This window comes from Aulonocara stuartgranti (genome assembly GCF_965226115.1).
Source record: "Aulonocara stuartgranti genome assembly, chromosome: 15".
NCBI lineage: Eukaryota > Metazoa > Chordata > Actinopteri > Cichliformes > Cichlidae > Aulonocara > Aulonocara stuartgranti.
Window position 1 is genome coordinate 40,362,561 of NC_138951.1, and position 13,754 is coordinate 40,376,314.

Below are 13,754 nucleotides of genomic sequence, written 5' to 3' on the forward strand. Positions count from 1 at the left end.
GTCATCATATGCAGAACGCCCGCACACTCCTCCCACTTATGAGCAATCTAACACCGGTGCCACTTCCCCCGGAAAAACCACAAAGCCTCTTTTAGTGTTAAGTTGTTGTTTTTTCTCCACCTCTACATGAATTCTTTTTATTATTTATTTATTTTAGGCCCAATTTTAAAATGATTCATAGAGACTTTACTATTTTCACTGAAATTACTTTTTTCTTTGCATCACCATGTTGTGTATAATCTGTGATGATGACTACACATATTCTGTGACTCATATTTTTCATGCTTTGGTGTTTTACTGCAAACCTGCAGCCACAGAACTGCTCTGGCATGACACGCATCACTGTAAGGATGCTGCGTAACCGTTCAGCATCGGCTCTGGCAGGGTGGGGCGCAGCCGAACAGCTACCATGTGTGCTTGAGACTGGAAAATGTCAAAGTTTTTTCATATTTATATAAATATATATAGAGAGAGAGATGCCAGCTTCTAATCCTAAAAAGAAAAAAAATCTGCCACCATCTCAACACCGCCACACTCCGCCTTTCCTCTTGTAGCCGCTGCTGAGTCACCGCAGCGTGTAGCTCAGCGTTTTCCAAAGCACTAATTACAACTGCTGTTGTTTTTGCACATTGTATGAAGAAAACTGATATAAATATATATTTATTGCTGTTTACTCCAGGGCCTTGTTGGTTACAGTCCTGCAGTCTCATGCCATTTTGCATTATTTACATTATATTAGTTTGTGTTTCAACCTCCACCACGCTGTGCGGGAGCGGCGCTTGCTGCTTTCTTTTTTCCCCCCGTCCAGTGTTTGTTATTCTTCATCTTTGCTTAATGAATGCGTGCAACAACACAGCTCTGTGGTAAAACCGCAATCAGAGAGAACAGTCACAAAAACGCCTCACTTAGTATTCTAGGTCCATTTGAGATGGACGCCTCCCTGTTTAAGGAAACCACAGCAGAAAGCATTCACTGAACTTCAGATTGTTGCGCATTTTGATGTCGGATGTTAGAAATGATTTCTTTCAAGCTTGTTTGTACTGAAATGCACCGTTTGCCTAATCGCTGTTTCCTCTGTGATCATTTGTTTCCTGTTGTTGCTGTTTTTCGTGCCAAAGTTTGATGCTGAAGTCAGACAATGGTCGCTGCATGTTGCATGTGAAGCCAAAGTTAACGCACACCCTCTCCTTTCTTTTTCTTCTGTCATTCCTCTCTCCTGTCTCTGTTCTGCAATCCACACCAGTAATTATCGCGTTTGTGACGGCTACTATAATACAGATTTGCCTGGGTAAGCTTCTACTACGCACCTCAGATAATTTTACCCACACAACACCACCCACGAGTAAAGGAGCATAAATGCATATTCAGCTACAGACAGCGAATGTTCTACATGTAATTGAATCATCAACAGCAAAATATACAAGTCTCAGTTCTTGTTAGATCCTTTATTTCACTGCCTCCCGTGATTTCCCCTGAATCAAAGTTGACGATATCTTACTCAAATGCCGACTAACCCAAGCTGTTATGCGCTCTAATCTAATTGTGTTTCTCTCTTCCTGCCTGTCATGCTCTCTAGCTATGAAGATAATAAACGGTTTATCAAGTAAGAACATGCTGCCCAGAAGTCGTCTCCTCAGCTTCTAGTTTATTCTCTCTATCCCACGTTATTTTTTCGTGCCTTTTTGTTCCTCTTTCTATCATTTCCTTTCACAAACTGCAGCTTCTAAGCTTCTCATCCACTGTCTTTGTGACCGGTCACTGCCACCACGTCCATCATTTTTGATCCAGTTTTGTTGTCGTTGCTGTTGTGTGTTTGATCATCGAACCGTGACCACTGTTGGTGTGCGAAGGCTCCGCAGGACCTTCGCACACGAAGCAGGGAGTTTTCCTTGAACTCTTTCCACGTCTGCGTAGCTTCTCCGGTTCTGGTAGCGCACTCAGTAGATGAATATGATAGTGTTTGTTGCTTTTGTTGAGTTATTTTTAAACATGTCGTGCTGTCTTGTGATAGCGGTTGGTGTGTTTTAATAAATAGAGAGGTATAAAGAGAAAAGCGGGTCAAGCTTTTGCTTGTTTCTTGTCTTGTCTGAGGGCAGAATCTGCACGTGTGAGGATGGAGGGGTGGGGACAGCGGGGAAGGGTTGTGAGGACGTGTGTGTGTGTGTTTTCTTTTTCATTTTATTTCATTTTCCTCCCACCTGGTTTTTAGCCTTTTCTACATATTTCATAGTGGAACCGGGTGATTAATATTCCAATCACCGTTCTGTCACAGAACCTCCCTCATGCTGGATTCGTCCTGTGTCTCGTTTGCCGTCCCTCAGATCCTGGGTCATGGGTGCTTTTGCTCTGCTGTGTCTGCTCGGTCTCACCTGGTCTTTTGGGCTCTTCTTCATCAGCGAGGCCTCGATTGTTATGGCGTACCTCTTCACCATATTCAACACCTTCCAAGGAATGTTTATCTTCATTTTCCACTGCCTTCTCCAGAAAAAAGTAAGTAGTCACTCTGCACTGCGTACGGTTTTTCTCTGTCAAGGTGAAAAGCAGAAGGCTTTTGAGCAGTCAAGGCCAAACCTTCAGCTGAATTCACAGATGCTGATATAAAGAACAAACACTGCCTCATTCTGCTTCTTGTAAAGTCATATGTAAAGTCAACATTGTATTTAAACACTTGGCTGTTTGCCTGCGTAGGTCCGCAAAGAGTACAGCAAGTGCTTCCGCCACACGTACTGCTGCGGAGGGCTGCCGACTGAGAGCACGCACGGTTCTGCGAAGACTTCCACCACACGGACCAGCGCACGCTACTCCTCTGGCACACAGGTACACCGGCACTTTTGCACAGTGAGAGTCTCGCCACGTGCCAGGATAAGATGAGAGCGCGACGTATCCTGGACTCGTCGTGCAGCTCTGTTACGTTGTTAATAACCCCACTGTTTAAACGACTCCTCAGGAAAATGTACTTTTACTGTGAGCACAGAGAAAAAGCACATTCTGCATCTTAACCTCAGAGGTAGATGAGAAGACACAAACATTATCCCACTTTTTTACAAGCAGCATCCGCTGTACTGCATGAGTACCTTTCTTCTGTTCTGGCCCCTTTAGCTCTTGCTTTTATCCTTTTTCACTAACGCCATGTGCATGGGGAAGAAATACGTATTGCACTGTTTAAAGAGCATTGCAGGCACTTTTTACTACAGGGAGAGCCAAAATTACAAAGAAGAAAACAGCAACTTTGTCCTCGCCTTATCCGGTTCTTATTAAAGGCTAATAGACCTTAGCAGACAATACCTCCAGATGTAATGTGCTTATAGAGAAGCATCCCCGTCTCAGTATAACCTCCAGCCTATTGTAAAGAGTCATAACTGGAGCTGAAGTTGTTCAGAAGTTGACTTACATAAAATTAGTTTTTGAAAAACTCATCCAGAGGGATTGAGCAGTTACTACTGCCCTTGCCTCACTGCAGATTAGTAGGTTTGTTTTATAGTGTGTAGCACGTAGAGGGAAATCGAATGAAAGTTGATCTGAAAGGTGAACGGGCTTGTTTAAAGTCCTAATGGCTGTCCCTTGTTGACCTGACAGAGTCGTATCAGGAGAATGTGGAATGACACCGTAAGAAAGCAATCTGAGTCCTCCTTTATCTCAGGTGACATCAACAGCACCTCCACCCTTAACCAAGGTCAGTTCACACCTCATTTCTCTGCACATGCACACCTATGCACACATTTCATCATCCAGCTAAAAATACCTCCTTCAAGTTCCAATGATCTCACCAACACCGTCTAGGGTCCTACTCTGGTAATCGTAATAAATGATTCAGCTTGAAAAGACAGAGCAGTACGGTTTAAAAAAAAGATTTAGGTCTTTAGTGTGGTCTCCCTGTTCTGCCAGCAAAGGATTACAACAATCCATCCTCAAATACTCTGTGAGCTGTCATTCTGGCCAGTCATGTCAGTCTTAAATTGGGGCAAGGCTGGAAGAACTTTTTTCTAATTTAAGTGCTGGCTGTCCAAAGTTTATACCAAAGCTCAGGGGAAACATAGACAAAACTTAAAAGGCGGGGAAGGGGTGGGGTGCAAAGTTTTATTTTCGGAAAATCTTAACATTGCTTTAAAAAGGCGGTTTGTAGCCTGGCATGTAAGGTGACCTCTCTTACTTTACAGTGGGAGGGAGAAAAAAAACTGTCATTTATTATTTAGCTTGAGCACAAATATGATGATGAGAAGATGATGTTCAACTCTGGCTGACCTGGAGTGCTTAGTGTGCTGTTAGGCTTTCTGCTGCTCTCTGAAATGGCTTTCCAAGCATGCGAATGAAAGAGGGTTTACACCGAGGTAGCTTAACTCCACTCCCTCCTCTTGACTCCTGTCTCTGCTTCTCTTTGCGGTCACTTTTTTTTTAAAATTTTGCTGTCACTTGTCACAAACTACAACATTACACCTAGCGCTTTAAAACACATTTTGGCTTGCTGATACATCAGCATCAAAATAGAAGTCTTTTTGGGGGGGCGATCAGTATAATTTCCTGGAGATGTTAATGTAAAGGTTGGATATTGATCACTCTGGGGTGTAGCTGCCTCGTTACCCTGGAGAGACAGTGCACTGAAGGATGGCTCTATCTCCTAGAAGCACTTCCCTGTCATTAAAAACATCCCTGGAGACTTCTCAACCTGACAGATGGCATTTAACACAGGTGATAAATGGCAGCCGAAATACCTCAGATCCTTAAAACACACTGCAAGCTGAGGGGGGGGGGAATGGAAAGAAGATGAGCTTTTGGAAGAAAGTGGCAAAAAATTAAGACTTAATAATAACTTTGACTTGGACGTGTTCGCCTTGGTCTCTTGGGAGCACTTATGTTTGGACCTGGTCCAACAGCAAAACCTCTGCACAATAACAGGGTGCTGTTTTTGGGAGGAAAATAATACTAATAACCGAGCTTGACTTAAAAAATGCGAGAAGTGTGAAAAATTGCAGTAATGAGCACAGCTGTTTCAAATGTTAGTTGGTAAATAAATGGGTTATAAATGCTTTTCAACACACGTAATGAACTAAATAACTGAAGAAGGACAGCACAAAGTTGAATATTTTTGCTCCTCAAACTTTTCTCTGTACGATCACTACGTTTCAGATTTCGCGTAAAAAGAGAAGTGACGCCACACGCCTCTCTACACAAACTGCTGCTAATTTCCTTGATCTCTTTTTCTCAATGCTCCTCTTCTGTCCTGCTGCTCCAGGAATGACCGGGAACTATCTACTAACAAATCCTCTCCTGCGACCACAAGGCACTAACAACCCTTATAACACCTTACTGGCTGAGACAGTCGTATGTAACACTCCCACAGCTCCAGTGTTTAATTCACCAGGTGTGCTTACTTGATACTTTCACCTGCATTCTGCCTGTTCTTCTGTCTTTACCTGCTCTCTCCCTCTTTTGTATCTCACTTCAGTGTACGGCACGCTAAAAGAAAAGCAGGATGTTCGGCAGTATCACCTTTCCTTCTGAATCACTGTCTCCCAAATGCTTGACACACTACATAGTGAGAGAATGTGTGTGTGTGTCTGTGTGAAAATGCACACATTTTCATGCACGCCAGAGATTTTTGTGGTTCGCCTCAATAGAGTCTCATATGTGTTCTCGTATTTCTAATATCCATACTCTGCATGGGACGTGATGATTAAGATGGGAAAGAGATACTACACGTTCTGCCTTAAAATAATGCAAACTGTGCAGCCGCAGTATAATCTGCATGATTATTATGATGAATTCTCCTGAATTGAACAGGTCGTTTGTTAGTTTTGGTTTGCTTCAGAGGGAATTTTCCCCTTCAAAACACATTAAACTGCAAGAAAAAAATCATGCAGCGTTGCATTAGTAGCTGCATACACATGCAGACTTTCACAGATTGCTTTACTGTACAGTTGGTGGTGACTTTTGAGCATACACCACACTGTAAAGACTGTGCTGTGATTATTTTTATATATATCTATATATGTATTCTATTTTGAAACTGAAATGGCCTCCTTTGTCATGCTTTGTGCTTTTCCCTTGTGCTTCCTTCTAGTGACCTACAGAGAGACAAGTATGGGAGTAAAACTTAACTTTGCCTATCAAATGTAAATTTTTTTCAGCATGCTTATTAAAAAAAACCCAACAAAACCCCGGCACAATCACTGGTTCACTTTAGGCCATTAACACACACTCAGTGAGCAAGCGGTTCACAAAATTATCTACCCAAATTTGAAAGACAATAAAATATCAAATATTCTTCCAGAGCTTCTAAATGCTTATTACTCTGCTATTGTCTCTTTTGCTTAATTTGAGATTTAACCAAAACAACATGTGTTGCTTTTTTTCTCCCCGTCAGAACAGCTTTTGTCAGGTTTCTTTTTTCTTTTCTTTCTACCTTTTTTTTTCATGTCTTTTCTTTTCTCTCCAGTTGCTTGTCCTTGTGTGGCATACAGCAGTTTCAGTGTCCAGTAGTGTCCCCGCACTGTTTTTCCCCAGAAACACCCGTCTGGACACTAAATTGCCGTCTAGCGGGCATAAACACGTGGATGTCATGGCTGCAGCTGTTCAGCTTTAGTTTTCCTTCTTCATACTTTTTTTTGAAATTTCCACAGAATCTCTGTAAAATCTTTCCCTTTAGTCACAATCGGTCCACCCCTCCTGGACAGAGACATAATGAATTGCCATGGACATTGAATTAATGTTATAATTAAAGTGGTAGCAGAGTTCCTTTATCTCCTTTCTCAGTCGTGGTATTACAAATACATTTTTCTGCTGCTTTCCATGACCTCCATGCTTTGAGAAATTCCTAACATGACTGAGTCTGACCTCAGCAGCAGCTGTTTTTTTTCTTGAGCTGTTCTGCTAGTGACCGGGGTCTCACTGGGAACTGTTACTGTGACGGATGCCAAGTGCCGAACTGCGGGCAGGCTTTGACCTTTGCCAGCTTTGGGTACACAAGCTGCCAACTAATGGACAGCAAGTGTACCGACACAAACACAACTTAAAAAAAAAACGACAACAAAGCGGCTGCTGGCAGTTAGCTCGGAAAACTAAAAGCTAGCCGATGCTTAATTATTTCATTTGCTGAACCCTTGCTCTTGCTAAGTTGCAGTTAAGACCGTTACATTTTGTTGTTCTTTTGAGTGATTCTTCATGTTACAATAAATCATTTTACTTTCTTTTGTACATCAGCTGCTCTTAGACCAGATAGCCTGAGCAGACAGACATGATGTGAGTTGTCTAAAGTGAGTCCTTTCACCTGCTGTGTGTGGTGATGGTGGAGTGCTGCTTGTGGGCTCCCCTTGTAGTGGGAACAAAGATGGCTGTCCCATGACCACTTTCCCTTTTCTGTCTTATGTCATCGTTTGCCATCTCCTTCCTTTTCTTTAGTTCAGCACATCCAACCTATTAGTTGCTAGAAAACCTTTAAGTGTCGTAGCTTGCCCGTCTGTGGCTTCATACATGTGGACATCCACTTTTTGCCCGGTGTGTTGTGATGGTGATTACTGTCTGTTTCTTAATGTTGTTTGGGATCTTTTTCACATTTGTGGCAGAACTAAGCGCACAAACCCCTTCCTGTTTGTTCTTAAAGCAGCTTTTTAAAAGGGAAAGTGAAAATGTATATGTGAGAAAGTAAAATGATTTCTCGACGCAAGTGATGCATGCCTGCGTATGCTGAGGATTGTGCCTAACTAACAGGTTTACGGCATGGCTTTATTTGACCTCCATGTGAAACTGCATCCTAAACAGCATTAATGCTCTGTTTTATTCCCCCTGCTGTTATTGGTGTTTGACTAATGTAAAATCCCCTCTATTTGCCTTTCCTTCCAGGGCACTCACTGAACAATGCGGTGAGGGACACAAGTGCAATGGATACTCTACCGCTAAATGGTAACTTTAATAATAGCTACTCGCTCCGTAATGGGGACTTTGGCGACAGTGTGCAGGTAGTAGACTGCGGCCTGAGTCTGGACGATGCTGCCTTTGAGAAAATGATAATCTCCGAGCTAGTACACAACAACCTGCGTGCCTGTAATAAAAGCCACCAACAGCAACAGCAGCAGCACCACAGTTTACATCATCCACCCCACCACCAGCAGCCACCGCAGTACCACCATCACCACCACACGGAGCGGGCTCCGCCCAAGGTGACGGTGGTAGGTGGAAGCAGCAGCGAAGATGACGCTATTGTGGCCGACGCTTCGTCTCTGGTCCACGTGGGTGACACGGTGGGCCTCGAGCTGCATCAGGAGCTGGAGGCACCTCTCATCCCCCAGCGGACTCACTCGCTTCTGTATGCACCCCAGAAGAAGGTGAGGACCGATGGGGGAGTCGATACGTTTGTCAGCGAGCTGACACCCACCAATCCCGATGATAGTCTGCAGTCCCCAAACAGGGACTCCCTGTACACTAGTATGCCTAATCTGAAAGACTCTCCGTACCCCGAGAGCAGCCCTGATGTTGTGGAGGACCTGTCCCCCTCCAAAAGGAGCGAGAATGAGGACGTTTACTACAAGAGTATGCCTAACTTGGGGGGTGGCCAGCAGCTCCAAGCCTATTACCAGATAGGCCGAGGGAGCAGTGATGGTTACATTATTCCCATTACTAAAGAGGACAGCATCCCTGAAGGCGACGTACGAGAAGGACAGATGCAGTTAGTGACAAGCCTTTAAATGTATTTAAATCATCCCCAGACCGTTCCCAGCCTTCCTGCAGCCCTGAACTCTTGGAGGACATTATAAAAGGGAAGGGAGGCATTTTTCTTTGTTTTTTTTAATGGGGTTTTTTTGTTTGTTTGTTTGGGGTTTGTTTGCTTTTTTGACGAGAGCTTAAAAGCCCCGCCATTTACACTTAGCCATTTGCAAACCTACATCTCCATTGCCATCTTCTTTTCATGCCACCCTTCCTAACTTCCCTGCAGACCAATAGACTTGGAGCACAGCTATGGCAGTGCAGAGTTTTAATGAGACTGTACATAAAATGCAGAGTTAAATTTCAATTTTAAGAGACAAGCCAACTATGTATTTAAATGTGCTGCTGCTGTTGATTAATTGAGAAAATTTTAAGGTACGAAAATTAAAAAAAAAATGTAAAAAAAAAAGGAAAAAAAAAAAAAGGAAAAAAAGAGAGAGCGAGAAAGAATCAATACTGGCTACATCCAATCAGCAACCTCCCAGTCAAAAGGCTGTACATACACTCCCCAACAACCTAGCTGAAGCCTGTTTTTTTCTTTTTTGTTATTTTTTTTTAAAATATTGTATACAGAACAGTACCCCTGGACCAGGACATGGACATGTTTGCAAAATGTTCCTGATCAAACTGTTAGAAAAGGAATATAAGGTCCTGATCGGTCTCCATCACCATCAAGTTTGGATTGTATAACCACTAGCAATCAAGCCCCAGGCCTTATATTTTCTCAACTGTAACTTGAACTGTTGTCAAGGAAAAATGGCTAAAATATATATTTTGTTGTATTGCTAGTGTAAAATAAAAAAATTCAATGGGAAACCATAAATATGAAGAAACCTTATAATTGCAAAATCTAACGTTTGAGAGACTATTGTGTAGAAGTTGCACATATGTTATACAGTGTGTTTATGGTTCCAACACTTCATTCATGGTAGTGCGTTTGAACGTTAAGGCTTATAAAAAGAGAGAGCGAGTCAACTAATTACAAAGATGCATTATCACCTTTTCCATTTGTGAACAGTGTTTTTTTCTTCCATCGATATCGCCCATGTTTAAATATGTTTATTTGACTTTGCCATTTACTTTGGTAGAATGGGAATGCAAAAACCCCAGTTAAGGTGACTTATGCATTGCACAGTTTTTTGTGTAATTCTGGCAGATATAGATCTTTTTAAGTAACGGCAGAGTGGTGGGCAAGCGCAAATGAAACGAGCGACTTTGAACAATAAAGTTCCTATCATAAATGTAGTTCTTCCGCTTGGGTTTGGATATTTTATTTATTAAAATCTTTCCAAAAAAAAAAAGAATAAATAAATGGGAAATGTGTGAATATTTTCCAGCACTGGTATACATGCTGTACTGTAGCTCATGTTTTTTATGTAAACATGTTACCAAGGGGCTCTTCACTTAAGACTGATGTAAAGTTCAACACTTGTTTAACAAATAAAATAAATGTGAGATTTTTTGTCAAATGCCAGTTGCTTTTTAATGGTTTGTGGTTTTGGTACTATTTGAGAAAAAAGCTTTTATTATTTTGCTATGGACAAAATACACTTTTGACTCAGGTTACAAGTTAAGTCCCGAGCACCTTGACAGGTAAATTAGTGAATTTATTTTCTAGAGCGTTTATTTGCTTTCTTTTCCTGCTATTTCTTTGCTAACTGCAGAGTTTAGAGAGCGCGTATGTGTTATAGAGAAGCCAAATCTTTCCATGTGATTCAAAGATGAGAAACTCAGGTAGGAAAACTGCATTGTAAATGTTCCTCTGTGTGGTTGTGACACTAATAAAGGCTAAAAAAAAACAAACACAAAAAACCCGACACTGGTTCAAAGCATTGTCCACTAAGTATATTTTTAAATGAGCACTAGACTGAGCGCCATTAAAGGGTCTGGCAGTACAGAAGTCTTGTAGTAAGATTTTGGCTTAAAATGCCGTGTGGGAGTGGAAATTTGTCCACAGACCTAACAAGGGGTCAATGTAACACTTGGCTCCGGCTGTAGAAATATATTATACATAATGTGTCCAGCTATGACACATATTTGCTCTAATTAATGTCTGCTTCTGCTGGAGCCCACAGTCAGTTCTTGGGTGGTTTATGCCTCAGGTAGTGCTAATTTCTGAAGCATTTTAATATAACACCAGTTGAGGCAGAGTGACAGCTCTCAGCAGGGTTGCTGGAAATTGCACTGTTTACCATTTGGCATTGAAGGAAATGACTCAGAACTTAGCAAAAATGCACTTTATGTCAGTGCACATAAGGCTGTGTGGGCTGTGTGTTGTTTTGACTTTTTCAACAATTACGTGACATTTTGTGCAATTATCTGAGGCTTCAAATTGTCATAGAAGAATTATGTTCCTTTTTTTGTGATCTCTTGTACAGACCCCTTGAATGTCAGTTTGGAATCAAGTGTTGTGGTGATTGTTGACTGTTGAAATGGCAGGCATAATGACATGCATAATAATGAGAAAAAAAGCATATTGATTTCCTGCATTGTAAAACATGCAGCGCCATTTTATCTGTTTAACATCCCTTAACGTTTGATAGCGTACACGTAATTTGAAAGCATAAAATTAGTCTTAAGAATGACAAATATAAATATTATAATGAATTGATAGTATTTTTTGACAGCGGAATGACAAAATATGTCCTGTAAAAGTCAAAAGTAATGCTAAACTGACAATGCATATTAAAAAGAAGTGGCTAACCCACACTTACAGAGGGAAAAAATGCGTTTTTGAGTGCAGAACAATGTGTTAAACCTCAAAACTACCACCACAGTTAACACTGAAAGCAATGCTCCATTGTCAGATCTGCAGGTTTGTCTTTGCTCATTGTTTTTGTCAGGATAAATCTCACTCAGAAGCACCATTCACCCGATTTATCTGTTTACCTGAAACAAAAAAAAACTCTCCAGTGCAAGATTATGTACAAATTGTAAAATAAAGTTCATTTTAACAGCAGAAGCTCAAGTTTCAGTGGTGTCAGTAGTCAGGTCTTCATAAAATACAGGCAAACAAATATTTGCCAACCCTTTCCTCACCCCTCTCTCTAACTGCGGTTTGTTTATCCCGACACGGTGACCTTCGACGTGGATAAACTTGGTGTGTAAGCAGGTTTATTTTCATTATTGAGGACAGGGAAATATGATCTCACACTGACTGTTTGTCTCTGTTAGAGAATGTGGACTATACAGCCTCTAGCTTTGCGTGTGGCCTTCTCACCATTCAAGATCTTCTCTAATTCCCTGCCTTTTGCTGAGGGAGAGACTCGCCCTTTGTCAAACATTGATTCAGAAGTAGGCCAGGAGCCGAGGGGCTGAGAGCTTGGTTCCTCCCACGGAGGAACAAGCCAGCCTCTGGAAACAGAAGTAGAGAATACTGTCAGCAGAATCAGAGTGAAACTATTTAAGACGAATGGGTTATTGACTGAAAGAAGCATGTGAGTCACATCTGACCAAACATAGCTGTGACTGTCTGATTGTCAAGTCTGAGATCATTTTCAGGATCTAAGGATTTCTGTAGGATATGATGAAATTGCATGAAAGACATTTTGCTGTCGATGAAAAGATTTAATGTGCGTTTCCAGAGTGCACCGAACGTCTCCAGCATCATTTTCCGTCTCCAGGAAACGTGAAACAATGAATCTTTTGCAGAAAGCAGATTTAAAAGAGACATTTAAAAAGCTATTTGTTTAACTAATCCTCTGTTTAAGATCGACTGAGATGTTATAATCATTTTTAAAATAAATTCACACCAATTCTTTTACTTTAATCAAGTGCTTAAATGCATTTTATGAGCCATCCATCCATTTTCTTCAGTAAATTCAGGGTAGTTGTCGGGTTGAAGCTCGTCACTGCTGTCACGGGGCAAGCTGTGGGCTGGCTCGCAGAGTACGAGTATTTCCAATCTGTGCTCTGTGGTGTGTATGTGGGTGTGTTTTATTGCAGATCTCTGTTTTTCTTTTAATTAATTTTTTTAGTATATAGAGAGCCTGTTTATGTCCCATGTTTTTATCAGAGGCACAGGTCACCAGTCTATCACAGGGCTGAGACAGAGAGGCAGACAACCATTCACAATCATACCTACGAACCAATTTAGAATCACAAATTCACCTAACATGCATGTCTTTGCACCAGGAGGAAGCCAGAGTACTGGGAAAGAATCCCAGCAGGCTTGGGCAGAACATGTAATTTCCACACATCAAAGGCAGCCGGAGGATTCAAACTCAGGACCTTGTTGCTGTGACACTGTTAACCACTGCACCACCGGTGATCAAGCCAGTCAATTTGGTATTTCTTTCAAAAACAGAGCACAGTGTGACTGTTCTTGCAAGTAGTATGCATTCATGTATTTGTTGAAAGTTTGTTTAAGAAGTTCATTTTCAAACCCTCTGGTTATTTCTCTGAGGTTATCAATAGCTGCTGCAATAGCTTCTGCAGCAGTCACTCCTGTGAACGGAAAACACTGCCAATTATAGATGCCATCAGCGTGAATGAAGGCGATTGTGTACAAGCAAAGGAAAACCTCTGAAACCACAAACAGTAACTGGCAGCACAAAAGTAACTTCCCATACTCTTGAAGTCAAAGGGGACCCTTTAACTGCTTACTCTTTTCTTCCCCCAGCCTCCTTTGTCCTGTCCCCAACTTCAAATGTGCAGATTTGCGGCCCATGGGCGACTCAGATCCGGTCGCGTTGAGGTGAAAAATCCAATTAACCTGCAGCTCCAGCTGCCTTCGTTATAATCCCCTCCCATAATTATGAAATTACTAGATGCAGGATTTCAAATGAAAAAAGGATGAGAGCGACTGGCTCAGGAAAAAAAAGATGAAATAAGCCATTCCCTGCCAGTATACAGAGTTCCCATTTACCTCAAGGAGGAACAGCTATTTCCTATGACTGAATTTGAAGGTGAAGCCCACAAAGTCCTTGTAATCAGAATAAGACAAATCCTAAGCACAAACATGAGGACAGTAAGGATCGCGAACTAGTCGTTGAGATTAATGGATAGACTGGCCAGACAATTATGCATTTAGACATCAATGTCTAGCTTATTGAAAT

General features: G+C 41.6%; 1 protein-coding gene across 14 annotated transcripts in view; it reads left to right on the top strand.

The window, feature by feature from the left end:
* The window catches only part of adgrl2a (adhesion G protein-coupled receptor L2a), a 94,618-nt gene extending 82,871 nt beyond the window's left edge, over positions 1-11,747 (top strand). For 4 of the 14 annotated variants that reach the window (XM_082506889.1, XM_082506890.1, XM_082506892.1 and 1 more), the window contains 5 exons: positions 2,322-2,490; positions 2,689-2,817; positions 3,577-3,673; positions 5,231-5,359; positions 7,837-11,746. In XM_082506889.1, the coding sequence (XP_082363015.1) occupies positions 2,322-2,490; positions 2,689-2,817; positions 3,577-3,673; positions 5,231-5,359; positions 7,837-8,678 (1,366 nt within the window). In that variant the 3' untranslated portion in view covers positions 8,679-11,746. Of the gene's footprint in view, positions 1-1,243; positions 1,289-1,576; positions 1,604-2,321; positions 2,491-2,688; positions 2,818-3,576; positions 3,674-5,230; positions 5,360-6,058; positions 6,077-7,197; positions 7,251-7,836 lie in introns of all 14 variants that reach the window. The other 10 variants (XM_082506893.1, XM_082506894.1, XM_082506895.1 and 7 more) reach the window with 7 other exon arrangements.
* Positions 11,748-13,754: the final 2,007 nt, after the last annotated feature.